The sequence below is a fragment of the Acinonyx jubatus genome, chromosome A2, assembly GCF_027475565.1.
Source record: "Acinonyx jubatus isolate Ajub_Pintada_27869175 chromosome A2, VMU_Ajub_asm_v1.0, whole genome shotgun sequence".
Taxonomy (NCBI): domain Eukaryota; kingdom Metazoa; phylum Chordata; class Mammalia; order Carnivora; family Felidae; genus Acinonyx; species Acinonyx jubatus.
The window spans coordinates 33,762,850-33,778,994 of NC_069383.1; the positions used below are offsets into that span (position 1 = coordinate 33,762,850).

The window sequence follows — 16,145 nt, forward strand, 5'->3', positions numbered from 1 at the left end:
TATAGAAAAAGCCATTGGAGACTCTATATTTGAAGACTTTAAAGATGGAGCAACCCTAGCCAGTGCTGTTCTTTCAAATCTACCCAAACAATTTCTGAAGAAATGCAACAAAAATGGTTTCAAAACTCCCAGATGCTGGATTCTTCTTTTCTTTACTAGGTAATGTCACCTTTCTTCTTTATTAATCCTGGTAAGTAAATAGGATTAAAAACAAAACAGTTCCACTAGGGATGTTACAAGGCCAAGACCCTTTTTTAACTCAAGACATGGACTTTTGGGATAATTTTACAAGCATTCATCCTGAAACACAACCTGTTTTCCAACCACACCCCAGCAAAACATTTTAAGATCCTTACATATTTGTTGTGCTCTCACTTAAGGTCAAAGTGCAGCTGTCATTTCCAAGGAAAACTCTAGTTTTCTTTAAATCAAATTTATTATTCCTCCTGAATCCAAAGTCCCAGCCACACACAGTGAGCATTGTTCCTCCTTCCAGGGGTGCACTGGTTGGGAAAACCTACAAGGACAACCGAAAACTTAAAAAAAATTCAAGACATTATCCTTCATTTGTGTGCAAAACAAACAAAATATATATCCTCAGTCTAAAATTCTTCTATCCTGCCACTATCTAAAAAAACAAAACAAAACAAAAAAACTGAAAAAGTGTCACAAATTTCACGGAATCTGGAACAAATATGAAAATTACCTAACATGCTGATGAATAAAAGCTGTTTTCAGGAGATCCAGAGATGGGACAGAAAGCAGATTCAGCCTGGGTGGAAATGAAGGGTCTTTGTGGGTCACTCTGAAGTGAATTCATCTAGTAATCTTCCAGGTTGGAATAGACACAGTTTGGGCCCAGACTTTTACATGTTTGTAACTCTCATTATAACTCCTTCAGGGGCCTCCAGATCAAACTCTGATCAAAAATCCTTCATGTGCCCTAGAAGCCAAGCACCAATATGTGCCTTGCTCCATGCACCAGCTGGGTGTTTGCTATAGTCTTGTGCTATGGTACTCCCCACCCAGAGAAGAAATTCACACAGTAGAAACACCTCTTGGTGTCCAGTGTTTTCATAATTGCATCCAGCAGCTATCATAAGACCAAACACAAAGATGGTATTTAATATATATCTGGCATTCACTCATCCATTATTCATTATAAATTATTTGCTATGTGCCAAGCACTAACAAATGAATAGGTGAATCTATTTCTTTATACTTGTTAATTCACATTTATTACTGATTTGGAATTTTTCTTTTCTCCTTTAAATATGGTCACTATTTTCTATAGACAAGCTGGTTAGTTGACACACCCACCTTTTAAAAAATGATATAATTTTAAATAAATATATTATTTCTATTAGAAATAGATATAAAAAAAAAAACAAACTAGAGAGAGCCCCAAATGTAATCTGTATTGTAGCAATGTTTCTAATTATCTCTCTTGGCATTATTTTACATCTCATTTCTAGAGCTGACTTTTTTTCTCTCCCATGTTCTATGTTAAATACATACATCATTTTATTATTGCAGGCTCACTTTTGGTGTGTTGAAAGTAAAACATGAGTTCATTACCAAAACTTTGGCAACTGCGATATAAGATAGCAGTAGGTGCTTATGAAGTCTACAAGACAACTGTTCTTAGGCTAAAACTATTAAAACAAAACAAATTTCTAAGCTAAAAATAAGCTTCTCCTCAGCAGCTTTGTGACAATTGAGAAAGGAAATGCTCTTTTGGGGAGGACATATTGTAAATTGTGCTGGAAAAGTACAATGGTGGGAAAACATAGCACCACCATAGAGACAACTCAAAAACCAGTAAAAGTGTTTGCTAAAGACCAGTTAGTAAAAGTCTAAAAGTGATTCTTTCACAATTTAGAAGGGCTTTTAGCAAAATTCAAATTTGCAAACATTCCCATTCATCCCAAGTAAATAATCGCAAACCAAAGTCTTAACTTACCCTTGTTACCAAACCTCTTTAAAGTCTTAGCTTAATGCTTTTATGATAGCTATTTTACCCATAAAATCCATTACACAGTTGTGCCTTTCATGAAAACTTACCTCGTCCATGTCTAGTCAAATAAGAACTGCTAGAAAAAAATTTATTATTATGTTAGAAATCCAGTAGGAGAGAACAAGACACCTAACCCTTCCGGACTCTCTTCAGCCTGAAGCAGCCACACAGCTGCCTTTCCCTTGTTTAAGGAGGAGGCTTCCCCATAGAAAACAGCTGTCTAAGGCTGATGTTGGCCTGATCCTGCTGCCCAGATCCCCCCTTTCTATGTAAAAACTGAACTCTGTCATCTACATACATCATCACTTGGAATGGAATGGGTGATGACTTGAGAAAACACAATGACAGTTGTTCAGAGAGAGAGGCAAACAGAAATGAATATTATAAAAATGTCTGCTAGATGGTAGATCAGGATTTGAAAGGCCAGCTGAACTTAGCTTTCTTCCCTGGGCTGAGATGCTAGAGTGGAGTATGCGAGCATTTCCCCCTTAGTTTATGGGGTAATGTTCAATCTTCCAGGGGAAAAGGGAGGAAGTGGTTTTGGACAACACACCCTTGGACAGAACCAACAATGAGCTGGCAAACTCTGAGTTATCCTAAAGGGCAGGGAAACTCTGTGGGAAGGAAAAGAGTGTCCAGCATAAAGCCACAGACGCAGATCTCCCACCTGTCTGGACAGGGGAGAAACAGCCACAAAAGCAGCTGGTGCCCTTTCAACAGGTGGAAATGATTTAAATGATCACATTTTCAAAACCTATCAAGATAATACAAGAGAACACTAAAACAACAACAAACCCTTCCTGGAAAATTAGAATTTGCCTCTTTAGTACTTAAAAAGTCACAAATACAGTGGTGGTAGTGTTTTGCCTGAATGACCCCCCTGCCCCATAAGATATTGCTGTTGCTTCTTATCTGAATCTTCTGATCAATTAATAAATAGTTTTATTGTCTCACTGGGATTGAATTCAATCCTATAAGATATGACAATTTTATCTTAATAAATTCAGAATACATTGGAAAGTGCTTTTCCTTTTCTGAAACATTTCTCTTTGCTCTTTAAGTATGAGATCAGATAACGTGTGAAACAAAATAATGGGTTTGCAATCCTGAAATCTCTCATATGTGGAAGTGCAAAGAATTTCAGCCACTGAACATCACGTACCTTGAAAAGCAGGTTAACTTACATTTATTGGAAAGTAAAACAATACACTAGTTGGGTTTTGTGTCCATAGTATTTAAGACAGATAAGAAATAGATGAATAATCTGTCTTATTTTTTGCAGTAAGAATGCTAACTGTCACGGTCTAGTGCAGCATGAAATCTTCCTAACAACTATGAACTGAAAAGGATTTATGGACTCAGCTGCATTACTTTCCTCCTAACCATACAGCCCAAGCCTCACTGACTTGTGCATGATGCAATGCAACCTTTTAAAAATCACCAACTACAGAAAGGTGGAGTTAGGAAAGGAGAGAGAGGAGGGAGATTTAAACACTGTCAGAGATTCTCTGGTTCCAGAAAATTCTAAGATATTTAGTCATTTTAAAACACCATTTTAATATGGCTTTCATGAGTCATAAAAGGAAGAACATTGGTCAAAATTAAATGTTCTACTTATACAGGTTCTCCATGTTCTGTATTTAAAACACCAGTTTGGCTACTTTTGAAGAAATGAAATTGGTGTAATTCAGTTGCATGTACACACACACACACACACACACACACACACACATCACATATACTCTTCCCATATCTCTTTCATGGAGTTGCTGAGTTCAGATTTCTAGTGTCTCAAATTGCCAAGGCTGTGTGTTTAAAAAAGTATAACATTGCATGTGGTTTTACAAATACACTAAACAACGACAACGACAACAGAAAGAGTGCATGTAGATTTAAGTTTGTTTTCTTACTATCTTCTAGTTTATTCCTGACTGATCAAACTAAATCTTAATAACTGTGTCTCACCTAACAGAAAATAATTTGGTTTAAAACCCAGTCACCCTGCACAAATCTTGCCCCAAACCGTAACTAAATGAAAACAGCCATGCACTTCGGCAGGGGGGGTGGTTCTCGTTCTGACTTGCACACTTTGTTTACTTGGGCTTAGTACCAGGAGACCGAGACCTTTAACTTGAATCTTTCACAAGAATCATTTACTGAAGTTCAACTGTTCTATATGTGGACAGGGAAAATACATATCGGGTCCTCACCAGAAAATTATTTTCAAGCAAAATATATTTGGACGAAGACATTTAAAAAAATGCCATGACAATTTTCATAGTGCCAAACATGCTTAAACAAGGTAGCAAAGAGCTAGAGAGCATGGCTACAATGTCAAGTGAGTTCATCAGTAGAAGCTAAGTTTTCTAGGAGGCACTTTTGTCTTGTTCAACTACATTTCCTTAATGTCTAGAAGAGTGCCTCCTTAATGTCTAGAAGAATGGTTTGTATTCAATAAATATTTTTGGAATGAATTAAAGAATGAAATAGCTCACAGAGTATAGATGTTAGTATAGTCATCAGCTGTACCTATACTGTTCTTCTAGGAACTTTGAGAGAGTTAGCTACCCATGAGTGTTCAATGACTGCTTGCCTCCCATATTGTCCTGGGGGTAACCTCTAGTCTTTTTTTTTTTTTAAGTTTATTTACTTTGAGAGAAAGAGAGGGAGAGACAGAGACAGACACAGAGAGAAAGAGAGCGAGCACGAGCGGGGGAGGGGAAGAGACAGAGGGAGAGAGAATCTGAAGCAGGCTCCGTGCTGTCAGCACAGACTCCCATGCAGGGCTCAATCCCCAAAACTGTGAGATCATGACCTGAGCGGAAATCAAGAGTTATGGATACTTAACTGACTGAGCCACCAGGCACCCCGGTAACCTCCAGTCTTATGTGTGATGAGACAAGGCCACCATCTATGCATCAGACAGGAAGAAACTTTCTGTCCTATCTGCTCCTGCATGGCTGGCATCCCTAGCTTGCATGGTTCAGCTTAAGATTCTGGGTTATTCTATGAGCAGATCTCTGTGTGTGATGGAGGCTCATTTCTGGGCACCTGGTAGATTAAGTAGGTGGTGAGGAAACCACTGAGTCAAATGAGTCAGGAGGGAAAAGTCCTAGGGTAAGGAAATGGGGAGCCATGCTGCTCACTAGCCACCATTCTTTTATTCACAAAGCACTAAAGGAGAGCAACTGCTCAAGGAGAGAACTACTTAGGGAGTGTGAAGCAAGCACTTCAGGTACAGGTCTCAGGGTGATGTGCCCAAATGCCACCTTGAAGGAAAACCTTGGAGGGAGATGGTGTTTTCACTGGTGTCTCACAGCCAAATGAATAAACTGAGTTCGGAATTTTTTCATCAATGGGATTTATGTTTACCAAAAAACATACATGAGAGCTGACAGATTCCTACCTCATAGATTGTAGGCAGACAGATCTCTTGAGTCCATGTTCCACTGGGGCATTCCTCCAGTTGCACACATTTATCGTGGCACCAGCCACACTGCACAAAGGGAGGGGCAGAAAGACACTGACTGCAGGACTGGAAATGTTCACAGCCTAAGCCATTCAGTGGGATCTTGGTGATCTGTGAAGAAAAGTGTTGGAAAGAGCTTCCAGAGAGGTTTTTTATTGGTTTGTTAAATGAAAAGTAAATACCCCAAAGATATATGTAACTATAATCGTATAGAGTCTACTAGGGATAGCACCAATGTGTAAAAAACATGTAATATAATAATGGTTAAGTGATTTAAATCAAAAAACCAAATTCCTTCCTTTCTTCTATTGTTGGCACATATGTGATAAACATTACCATTACTGTCCAGGGAACATAAGTACTGTCATGCAATGTTAGAAGTTTTATTTAGTAGGGACATTCTGCTCTATCTGAAGTGTGATTTTAAAACATAAGAGAGTTTATTTATTTATTTATTTATTTATTTATTTATTTATTTATTTTCAATGTTTATTTATTTTTGAGACAGAGAGAGACAGAGTATGAACAGGGGAGGGGCAGAGACAGAGGGAGACACAGAATCTGAAACAGGCTGCAGGCTCTGAGAGGTCAGCACAGAGCCCGACGCGGGGCTCAAACTCACGGGCCGTGAGATCACGACCTGAGCCGAAGTCGGACGCTTAACCGACCAAGCCACCCAGGCGCCCCTTAAAACATAAGAGAGTTTAATATAAGCTGCTGGAAAACACACTTGACCCCTGGGAAATTCTAAGTAAGTTTACACATCATTCAGCATCAAGATGCATCTCCTCTCAGGGAAGAGGGATTGCTGGCTGGTGTCAGATTCCAATGTACATTTCAGGACTTACCAGCCTGCACTAGAGTCTGCCCTTAGGACTGTAATTCTCATTCTGCATGTTTCTTTTTCTCATTGAGAAATACAGGACAAAAGGAGTAGTACACATTACAAGGAGGACCTCCCTTTGGTCCAGTCTTCCTAAATAAAAATTTAACTTGGCTTCAGAAGATCTCTGGAATACTCAAGAAATAACCTGAGAAAGGAGAGGTGAATCCAAGACCAAAACAAAACTTAAAAAGGGTCATATGATACATGCTTTAAATATCCACTCAGGAAAAACTACAGCCCTGGAACCTCCCTGTGGGAACGGGGCTTACCTTCTTTCCAGTAACAACCAGTGTGTAGCCATTTTGGTTTAATGGGTGCTCCACAATTGCTTCTGAAGACACAGGGTGGGAATCCAGGCGAAAATTCACATGAGGTGTTGATGATCCTGATCGAGAAACCACAACCTGAGAAACAAAACACAAGCACCCTTAGTCCAATGAGTTCAGTTTAAATATAAGTGGAAAATGTGGATGATAATGTTAATAACAGATTAGGAGAGCTTGTGGGTATCTGAAGTGAAGGCCCAACAGTTTATCTCATTGTAAATCAATACAACATCTCCTAATCTCCTGCTGTGAAGACAGTTCATCTGAACCCCCAAGACAGACTTTTGCATATGATCTTTTAACAGTTTATTGAGACGGAGATCTTTCAGTCAATCAGCTAGCACAAGCAGACAAATCCTCACAATTGTATGGGGAACTGGAAGGCCAAAACTCTCTCCAAAACAGAAGACCTCACTTATGCTACAAGGATTTCACATTATTTTTTAAATCTATCTTCCTTCCCCTCCTCACTGGGCAGCTTTCCTTGATGTAATGGAAAGGTTAGCAGACAGGGAGTCTGGAGACCCGTAATCTAGTTCCAGCTTTGCTAACTCTTAAGCCATATTTATAGATCTTCTGAGATCAAAATAGGCCTTCAGGTACTTTAATGTCATTTTTATAAACCATCGTCCTATCAGATGTTATTTCTTGGATTATAAAGTTCTTCTTGGCCTGGTTTTACAATAAGGCCTGATGGTTTTAACAATGCCTTGGAAATGGAGTTTGAGGACTTGTGTCATTCTTGCTTTCAGGTATTTCTAATTTGGGATGTTTCTCAGGCTACATAATTACCATCTTCTCTACTGCAAGAACCCAGTAATAATGAAGTCCAGGGATAAAATCCGAATGACAATCTGAGATGAACACTCAGACTTCAGGAGTATTTAAGAGTGCTCAGAAGGGCACCTGGGTGGCTCAGTCGGTTAAGTGGCCGACTTCAGCTCAGGTCATGATCTCGCAGTTTGTGAGTTCAAGCCCCACGCCGGGGTCTGTGCTGACAGCTCAAAGCCTGGAGCCTGCTTTGGATTCTGTGTCTCCCTCTCTCTCTGACCCTCCCCCATTCACACTCTGTCTCTCTCTCAAAAATAAATAAACATTAGAAAATAAAAAGAGTGGTCAGAAAGATTTTCATTCTTAATAGGCCGTGGGTTTGCATCTACATGAGGTGCAGGAGGCTTACTGCATGCAGCTCTGGGCTTGAAACTGACTTTGTGAAATTGCCTGACATCCCAAATATCCTTTTTTGTTTCATTGAAAGTGTATTTATTTGTTGTGGGTATGAAATCACAGGACACACATGGGCATCTGTGAGGTTATGATTAAATAACCATTCCCTCTACCTCACCTTTCTTATCTGTAAAATGGGAATGAAAATTAACTGCTTAGTACTCTAACAAACTCACATACAACATATAAATGTCCTGGAGAGCTAGCAGTAAATTTTTTCCTCAGCACAGGGAGTCAAGTAGCTTGAAACAATTTGGGAAGATTTCCAAAGTACCTAATTTGCTTCCAGAGAGTGGGTTGTTGATAGAGAAACTAACCAAATTCACATACAGTCATAAAAGTTAAACATCATGACATTTTTTTTCTAACACATGTTCTATTCCAAACATGCAATACTTTCAAAACATCTCCATTAAGCAGGGTGGCTATTTTTGCACAGAAGTAAATGATGGATCACAGGTCATTTGATCAGGATGGGAAAGGATGGGAACCGTTATTCCTAAATGTAGGCCAAATAGTTATTTGTGACTTTTGTAGCCAAAGTAAAAAGAAGTTTGATTACCAGTCCTACCTCCTGCTAGGTGCAGGTTACAAGCAGAATTATCAGGACATTAGACTTCTAGAGCCTCTATCCCAAATTATCCATATTTCAGTTATATAATTTTTCAATTTTGACTCACTTCTGGCACTCACCACTTGTTTTTCCTATCTGTCAACCCTCATTTTTTTTTCCATATATCCCTGATTGTTGCCAATCACTTTCAACTACAAAGGTGAAAAAAAAATCTTTCACACATGCCAAAAACAAAACAAAACCCCAGCCTCTCTTAATAACCAGACTCTGTTCTCTGCCTCATTCTGTGCTTTCCACTTCACTGAAGATTATTCATCCCCCTGAACTTCCTACGAATATTTCCATTTTGCCTCTCTTTGTCTTGTGCTTCCATTCTATTCAGACCTGCTATATAACAATCAACTCTTAGTACCCTTTTTTTCTCCTATGTTTTTTGCTCTCTTTAATATCATTTCCCACATCTATAATAAGCAATTCCTTCCTAATTACGAGGTCATCATCTTTGACTTTATCAAATATCTGAAGTCCATCCAAATGTTCATTTCCCAGAAAGGATTAACCTTTATCTCTCTTTTCATAAAGAAGCTCTTTGCACCTCTGGAACTGGAATTGATTTAGTGTATTCCCTAAGACTTCTTGTCTGGAGAGCACCATATATATGGTAACTGAGCCAGTCATTGTGCTAAGAGCTTTAAATGGACATTTTGTTTACTTCTCACAATAATCGTACAAGGTAGGTACTAATATTTTCCATAAAGAAAATAAGACAGAATTTTAGCTAGGAAGTACAAGAGTCAGGTTTCCAAGGAGCTTTATCTAATGCTAGAATCTGACTGCCTGACCTCTTCTTAAACACTCAACTGCTACACTCTTGGAGCACCAGAATAAATACTAATAAAAAGCTTCAACTCTGAGCTCTCAAGAGCCACTTGTGAGTCAAAGCATTAAAACAAATTTCCCAATATATTTGCCTTGCCAATCCTCCTTGTTTCAGCAATCTTGGCTGCACAAGTTAAGTGTGCCTAAGGAGAAAGACTCTACGTCTGAATAGTTTTTGATGGTACAGAGGAAATGTTATTTAGTAGAGCCAGTGAGCTCTACTTTTGAGCATGAGCTAGGATGAGTGGGGCTTCATACAGAAAATGAGATGAACCAGAGAAGATGGGAAGGCTGTGTGGAAAAGTGAGATACCTGGAATTTTAAGCAGAGGTCATATCACAGATGTAAATACCTTTTTGTTGATCATTAGCCCTTTCTCTACAGGTATACCTGCTGCTGTAACATGCCAAGAACGCTTTTCTATCATTAATTTCTCACTTTATCTTATTGCTAGAATTCCAAATAATGGAATAACCACTTTAACTTCAAAATACCCCTGAAGCAATGCTTTTAAGAAATTAGAAGTTCCTTTTGGTCATCATGGAGATAGTTTTAAGGACAGAACTAAATCTGGCATTTAAATTTAATTCTTAGGACAAATCGCTTGGCAATCTTAGGGTAAGTATAAAATAGAAGAATGGCAATTATCTTTGAGTTTCTACTATGTTGACAACTAATTTTTAATGTTTATCTCAAAAAATACGCGCCTTTTTCTTTAATGCTCCTGAAAATATAAGACTAATATGTTTGGGTGTGAGGGACTAGGGAGGAATCTAAATGTACTTAATTGTTGTGGCTGTGATCTCAAATGATATGGGAGAAGACATGGGGAAGAAATATATGTACAAATAAAATAAAACCTCTGTGGTTAGGCTCCAAAATCCATAAACCTCAGTAAAATAATTCTGCATGATGTATCTTCAAATATGTAAGGGCCAGATTCCCTTACCCATGCGCAGAGTTCTATTTATTTATTTATTTTAAAATCTTTTTTTAATTTATTTATTTTAAATCTTTACTGTTTATTTATTTTTCAGAAAAAGAGACAGAGTGTGAGCAGGGGAGGGGTACAGAGAAAGAGGGAGACACAGAATCTGAAGCAGGCTCCAGGCTCTGAGCTGTCAGTACAGAGCCTGACATGGGGCTTGAACTTGTGAATTGCCAGATCATGACCTGAGCCGAAACTGGACGCTTAACCAACTGAGCCACGCAGGTGCTACTAGAGCTTTATTTTTGATTAAACTGTTTCAAAATTTAATTTTCCTTAAGAATGATGAATACAATTCAACATGAGATATTTGTATGTCACTTTCTCTTCATTTTTTTAAAGTGGACAGTTCAATGGTTTTTGGTATAGTCACAGATTTGTGCAACCATCACCACAACCAATATTGGAACATTGTCATTATCTCAAACAGAAACCCAACACCTCTTAGCTATCATCTTCTTTATCTCCTCACACCCTCCAGTTTCTTGCAACCATGAATCTACCTTCTATCTCTATAGATTTCCCTATTCGGGACATTTAAATGAACTGAATCCTACAATATGTGATTTTTTTGTGACTGGTTTCTTTAACTTAGCATAGTATTTTCAAGGTTCATTATGTTAGAACATGTATCAGTACTTCATTCCTTTTTATTGCTGAATAATATTCTATTATATGGATATTCCCTAAGGAATGTTTTATTTATGTATTTGCAGCTGATGGGACATTTGGGCTGTTTCCATTTTCGGCTATTGTGAATAATGCTACTATCAACATTCATATACAACTTTTTGTGAGAACATATATTTTCATTTCTCAGGTATATACTTAGGAGCAGAAATGTCAGATTTACAATAACTCTATATTTAACTTTTTGAAGAACTGCCATACCATTTTCCATAGGTGTGCACAATTCTACATTCCCACCAACAATGTATGAGGGTTTTAATTTTTCCACAACTTCACTGACATTTGTTATTTTCCATTTTCTTGATTATTTATAGCCAACCCATAGTTGTGTGAAGTCATCCTTCATTGTGATTTTGGTTTGCATTTCTCTGCCAAATGTGTGCTTAAATTAAGTAAAAGGCAAGCTTACTTCTCGAGATGTACAGTCTCCCATCCATTCCTCCTACCCAAGACTGAGAACCTGGGTATCACTTGCTTAGCCTCCCAACCTGTGTCCTAAATATCCCCTCAGGATCAGACTGGACTTCTGTACAAGGTCCTAGAGAGGCTGGAGATGGGAAAGGGGTAAAAAATGGAATAAAAGTGGATTTTCACTAGAAGAATCAGAGTGGGAGATGCAGCACACTCCCTGGACCCTATTGCCTTTTTTTTTTAAGTTTATTTTATTTTGAGAGAGAGAGAGCATGCACACAAGCAGGAGATGGGCAGAGAGTGAGAGAGAGAGAGAGAAAGAGAAAGAGAAAGAGAAAGAGAAAGAGAAAGAGAAAGAGAAAGAGAAAGAGAGAGAATCCCAAGCAGGTTCCACACTATCAGTGCAGAGCCTGATACAGGGCTTGAACTCACGAACAGTGAGATCATGACCTGTGCTGAAATCAAGAGTTGGACACTTAACCAACTGAGACATCCAGGCACCCTGGGCCCCACTGCTTTTTGAAGATCAAAGTAGAGCTCGCTTTGGCAGCACATATACTAATTGAGGATCAAAGTAAATTTTCCTTTTGTAAGAACAGAATATATGCAGTTCAATTTCTAGGCAAATAGAACTGAATGGAACCTGTGATAACATCTAGACTGATTTCTAATTTAAAAACAAAGAAAAATAGAAGACTTTTGTTAGGGAATGAGGAAAACTTCATTTGTCATGAAAGATGATGCAAATTGTTGGAGTTTGAAACTCAATGAGAAAAAAATGTGAATTGAAAGAAAAAAATGTGAGAGGAGATGACACCATTAATAAACAGCCTGGGTTGTAACTGGGTGTGACCTTATGGATCTAGAGTGGGTCTGCTTTAACTGTAGTTCCCAACACAGGATTGGGCACATAGTAGGTCCTAAAGGTATATCTATTGCCTAAATATATGAATGGCCTGAAATAAGAAACTCACTTAAGTCTTGATGAAGGGGAAGGTTTTTAGACGTTTCAGATATTTACATAACCTCCAACAGTTCAATTTGCATTTTCAACGTATGGCTTCTAATGCCTCTTGCGTCTTGCTTACTGCAACAGACTGAATGTTTGTGCCCACCTAAAATTCAGATATTGAAATCTTAACCTCCAATGTGATGGTGTAAGTAGGTGGGGCCTTTGGGAGGCAATTAGGTCATTAGGACAGAGTCCTCACAAACCAGATTAGTGTCCTTATAAAAGGGACCTCAGAGAGCTCTCTTTCCCTCTTTCCACCATGTGAAGATACAGCAAGAACAGCCATTTATGAACCAGGAATCAGATTCTCACCAGAAACCAGATCTGCTGTATCTTGACCTTGAACTTCCTAGCCTCCTGAACTGTAAAGAGATAAATATTTGCTGTTTAAGCCACCAGGTCTATGGGAAATTTGTTAAAGTAGCCTGAACTGGTTCACACACCTGCTTTAGGTTTACTATCTTCTTCAGTATGTGAGAGAAATTGGTGTTTCTATAGCAAGAAATCAGATATGAAGAGTGGAACCATTTATTTCAATCAAGGTAAACATCTAGTTTTCTGGAATGGAAAAAAAAAACAAACCCAACAAACAACAACACAAGAAACAGAAATTGCTGATTGGTGCTGACAGCTCAAGAAATAAAATTCGTAAGACAAAGTACCAGGTGGTAAGAGACGAATTAAATGAAGCTTTACTGTGTTCTTTCTTTCCTTTATTCTTTTTGGTAAATGGGCATGAGTGCTTCTACACCAACTTGATACTACAAAAGCCAGGTATACACAAACAGCACAATAATTTTCCTTATTGCTGCACTACTGATGTGGGTGTGTGTTTAAATTTTTTAAAATGAATCATTGTGAGTTGAAATGAGTCAAAACCAGATTGAGACTTCTGCAAAAAAATATCAAGCAACTAAAACCCAAAAAGACTAGAAAATATAAAAAAAATTAATCAGTACTTTCAAATCAATACTCCAAATACAGTAATTGTAGGATCTGTCAATCTATACACAGAGTATATCTGTTTTCGAATTTTAGAAGTGATAAAAGTTAAAAAAAAAACTACTGATTCGTATACTTCATGTTTTAAAATGTGTTTCTACTCTGTCAATAAAGCACCCAAACAAGAAATCCTAGTTATTTCTTACTACCAAAAAACAAAACAAACAAAAGCTTACCATTTTCTCAGGGTTTCAAATATTTATGTTTTAATTTTCTATGCATATAATAGTGTATAAGATATATGTATTTCAAGAGCATGTATGAATTCATTTTAGGAGATATACATGCCCTAGGTTTAAATTTTAGTTATAGATAGAAGTCTGAAATTATTATTTATAATGGGTTCTTTTTCAAACAAAAGAAGTCTCACAATTCATGAATATATTTTCTCCTAAAGAAATATACCAAATCAGGGGCGCCTGGGTGGCTCAGTCAGTTAAGCATCTGATTCTTGATTTCATTTTAGGTAATGATCTCACGGTTTGTGGGATTAAGCCCTGCATTGGGCTCTGTACTGACAGCATGGAGCCTGCTTGGGATTCTTTATCTCCCTCTCTCTCTCCCCCTCCCCAGCTCGTGCTCTCTCTCAAAATAAATGAATAAACATTTAATAAAAAGAAATATACCAAATTTACCATTCTTTAGGGATATAATTAAATCAATGATGTACACATTAAAAACAAGGACAGATGATATTTTATCTGAGCATTTTATAAAGGAGACCAGTAAATCAACAATCCCTAAAGAGAAATGTTGTTTATTTGCCTGGGTCTCTGCTGGATGCTCATATCATTCATTTGTTACTCTAAAATAGCAGTAATCCCAAAGATAATGTATGCTACAGGCTTCCAACAAAAAGCATTGACATACCATGATGGTGGTACAGGAACTGAAAGAATTTGAAGACAGGATGTCAATAGATGAATTGATTCTTCTTACTGGAAGTGTGTAATTATTTTTAAGTTTACTGATTACTAACATAATCCTTTAAGTAATGATCATAAGTAATGATCACAAGCAAAGGATGTCTTTTTAGGTGATCCCTCTGTCTTTTTAACTTTCTTGCTTATGATCCAACTAGTCCAGTTAAGAGGCACAAGAGAATAGGGGTGATGAGTGGGAACAGCCTCAAAGAATCAGAGAGAGGGGAAAAGGGGATGGGAGAAGAGCAAGGATGATGCCAAAGAACCCAGGGACAGCTGTGACAGTGCCCAGGCAGTGGCCACGGTATACAGACAAGGTAGCTGCCCAGTGAATGTTTGTGGAACTGAACTTATAAAGTATTGAAAGTGCCTTCCTCCCCCCAACCCACCCGATATACTCACTCTCTCTGGCCTGACAGGCACAAATATTTTAATAGCAATGCCTTGCATCTAGAGATTAAAGGCCTTATATGAGAGCTTTAAAAAAATTATATATATATATCAAGCAAGCATTATTTTTGCAAGCTGATTAGATGAGGAGCTCAGAAGGGGAGACGTGGGCAATCCCTGTGAATAGTCCTGTGATCGTCATGAGTAACGGTCCTCCCTCTCCCACGTAGCCCTGCACATTGTGCTAATGTTCTCAAGCCTTGTTCTTTTCAACATCCCTTCCCCATCTAAAATTTGTAAGAAGCCCCATTCTCACTGTTCACTTATACTATCTTGAATAATACTTATCATACTATTTTACTTCTAAGTATCCCAAGAGGGTGATCACACAAATAAAAACTGTTTTAGAAATTTGTATCTATGTTGAATTGGTGCTACAGAAAGACTCTAATACATGTGCACATCAGTATATTTAGATATATCTGCACCTGTATGAGATAAGTTACACATGTTTAAATGTTAGAAACATGTCAAACATGTCCTCTCTTCCATACATATAATATTGTTAGCTAAACAATATAATTCTTTCTAACCAAATAACCACTGTGAAATACCTGATTCACTTTGCACCCAACAGCTGGGGCTGAAGCTTGTATTCCCAGCCAGAGCTGAACATAAGCACAATAGGAAAGGCAGAAACAGCTGCAAATTCATGAGAGAAAACATTTGCAAAGCAACTCTGCCTTTAGGCTTCAGGGTAGGAAGGAAGTAAAAGTCATTTTTCTGTTCCTTTTCATATATGGCACCTGCCTTTGGAAAAAAAATTATGTCCATTCTATTTTATAACAGAAACTCCACAGTATTACTAAAACACAAGTTGTAGGAAAATTAGGCCTGGCCAGAGATTTAGCACTTTAACTCAGTCAAAACATTTACATAACTTGGTCCGCAGTTACTACTTGGCTAGCTTAAGCTAGAAGTTCCCTAGGTCTTTGCTGCCGCTGGAGTCCTCCCCCAACATTATTTGCTGTAAACAAACTGGATTTCAGTGATGTTGACTGTTTGATCCTTCAAATGCTTTAGGTTTATTTACATAAAATTTAAGGGACTGGAATTCTCTTGGACAAGTGTCAGAGAAATGAATCCTATATGTGGGTCTCAATAGCCCTTTGTCTGTATGTCTTTGTCTTGCTGTCTTGATATCAGGTACGTGTTCTTATCTCCCATACTAAAATTTTAGTTCCTTAAAGGCAGGTTCTGTGTCACTGCTTCCTTTGCTTCACTTATCTGCCTAGTAGAGCAAAGTTAGTAAGTTCTCAGTGGATATCTGATGAATTAAGAACCACATGGT

At 38.0% G+C, this 16,145-nt stretch overlaps 1 protein-coding gene and 2 long non-coding RNA genes across 6 annotated transcripts in view; 2 read left to right on the top strand and 1 right to left on the bottom strand.

Moving 5' to 3' along the window:
* MET (MET proto-oncogene, receptor tyrosine kinase) overlaps positions 1 to 16,145 on the bottom strand; it is a 111,732-nt gene that overhangs the window by 40,453 nt on the left and 55,134 nt on the right. For 3 of the 4 annotated variants that reach the window (XM_015067333.3, XM_053218176.1, XM_053218177.1), the window contains 3 exons: positions 6,642 to 6,776; positions 5,424 to 5,597; positions 357 to 517 (listed from right to left, as the gene is read on the bottom strand). In XM_015067333.3, the coding sequence (XP_014922819.3) occupies positions 357 to 517; positions 5,424 to 5,597; positions 6,642 to 6,776 (470 nt within the window). The remainder of the gene's footprint in view (positions 1 to 356; positions 518 to 5,423; positions 5,598 to 6,641; positions 6,777 to 16,145) is intronic. The other variant, XM_053218178.1, reaches the window with a different exon arrangement.
* Positions 9,566 to 10,671, top strand: LOC106970669 (uncharacterized). The gene is made up of 3 exons (XR_001429540.3): positions 9,566 to 9,722; positions 9,833 to 9,996; positions 10,416 to 10,671. It is a non-coding gene; the product is annotated as an uncharacterized LOC106970669 (long non-coding RNA).
* LOC128314736 (uncharacterized) lies at positions 12,124 to 14,111 on the top strand. Its single transcript, XR_008296706.1, has 2 exons — positions 12,124 to 13,147; positions 13,948 to 14,111. It is a non-coding gene; the product is annotated as an uncharacterized LOC128314736 (long non-coding RNA).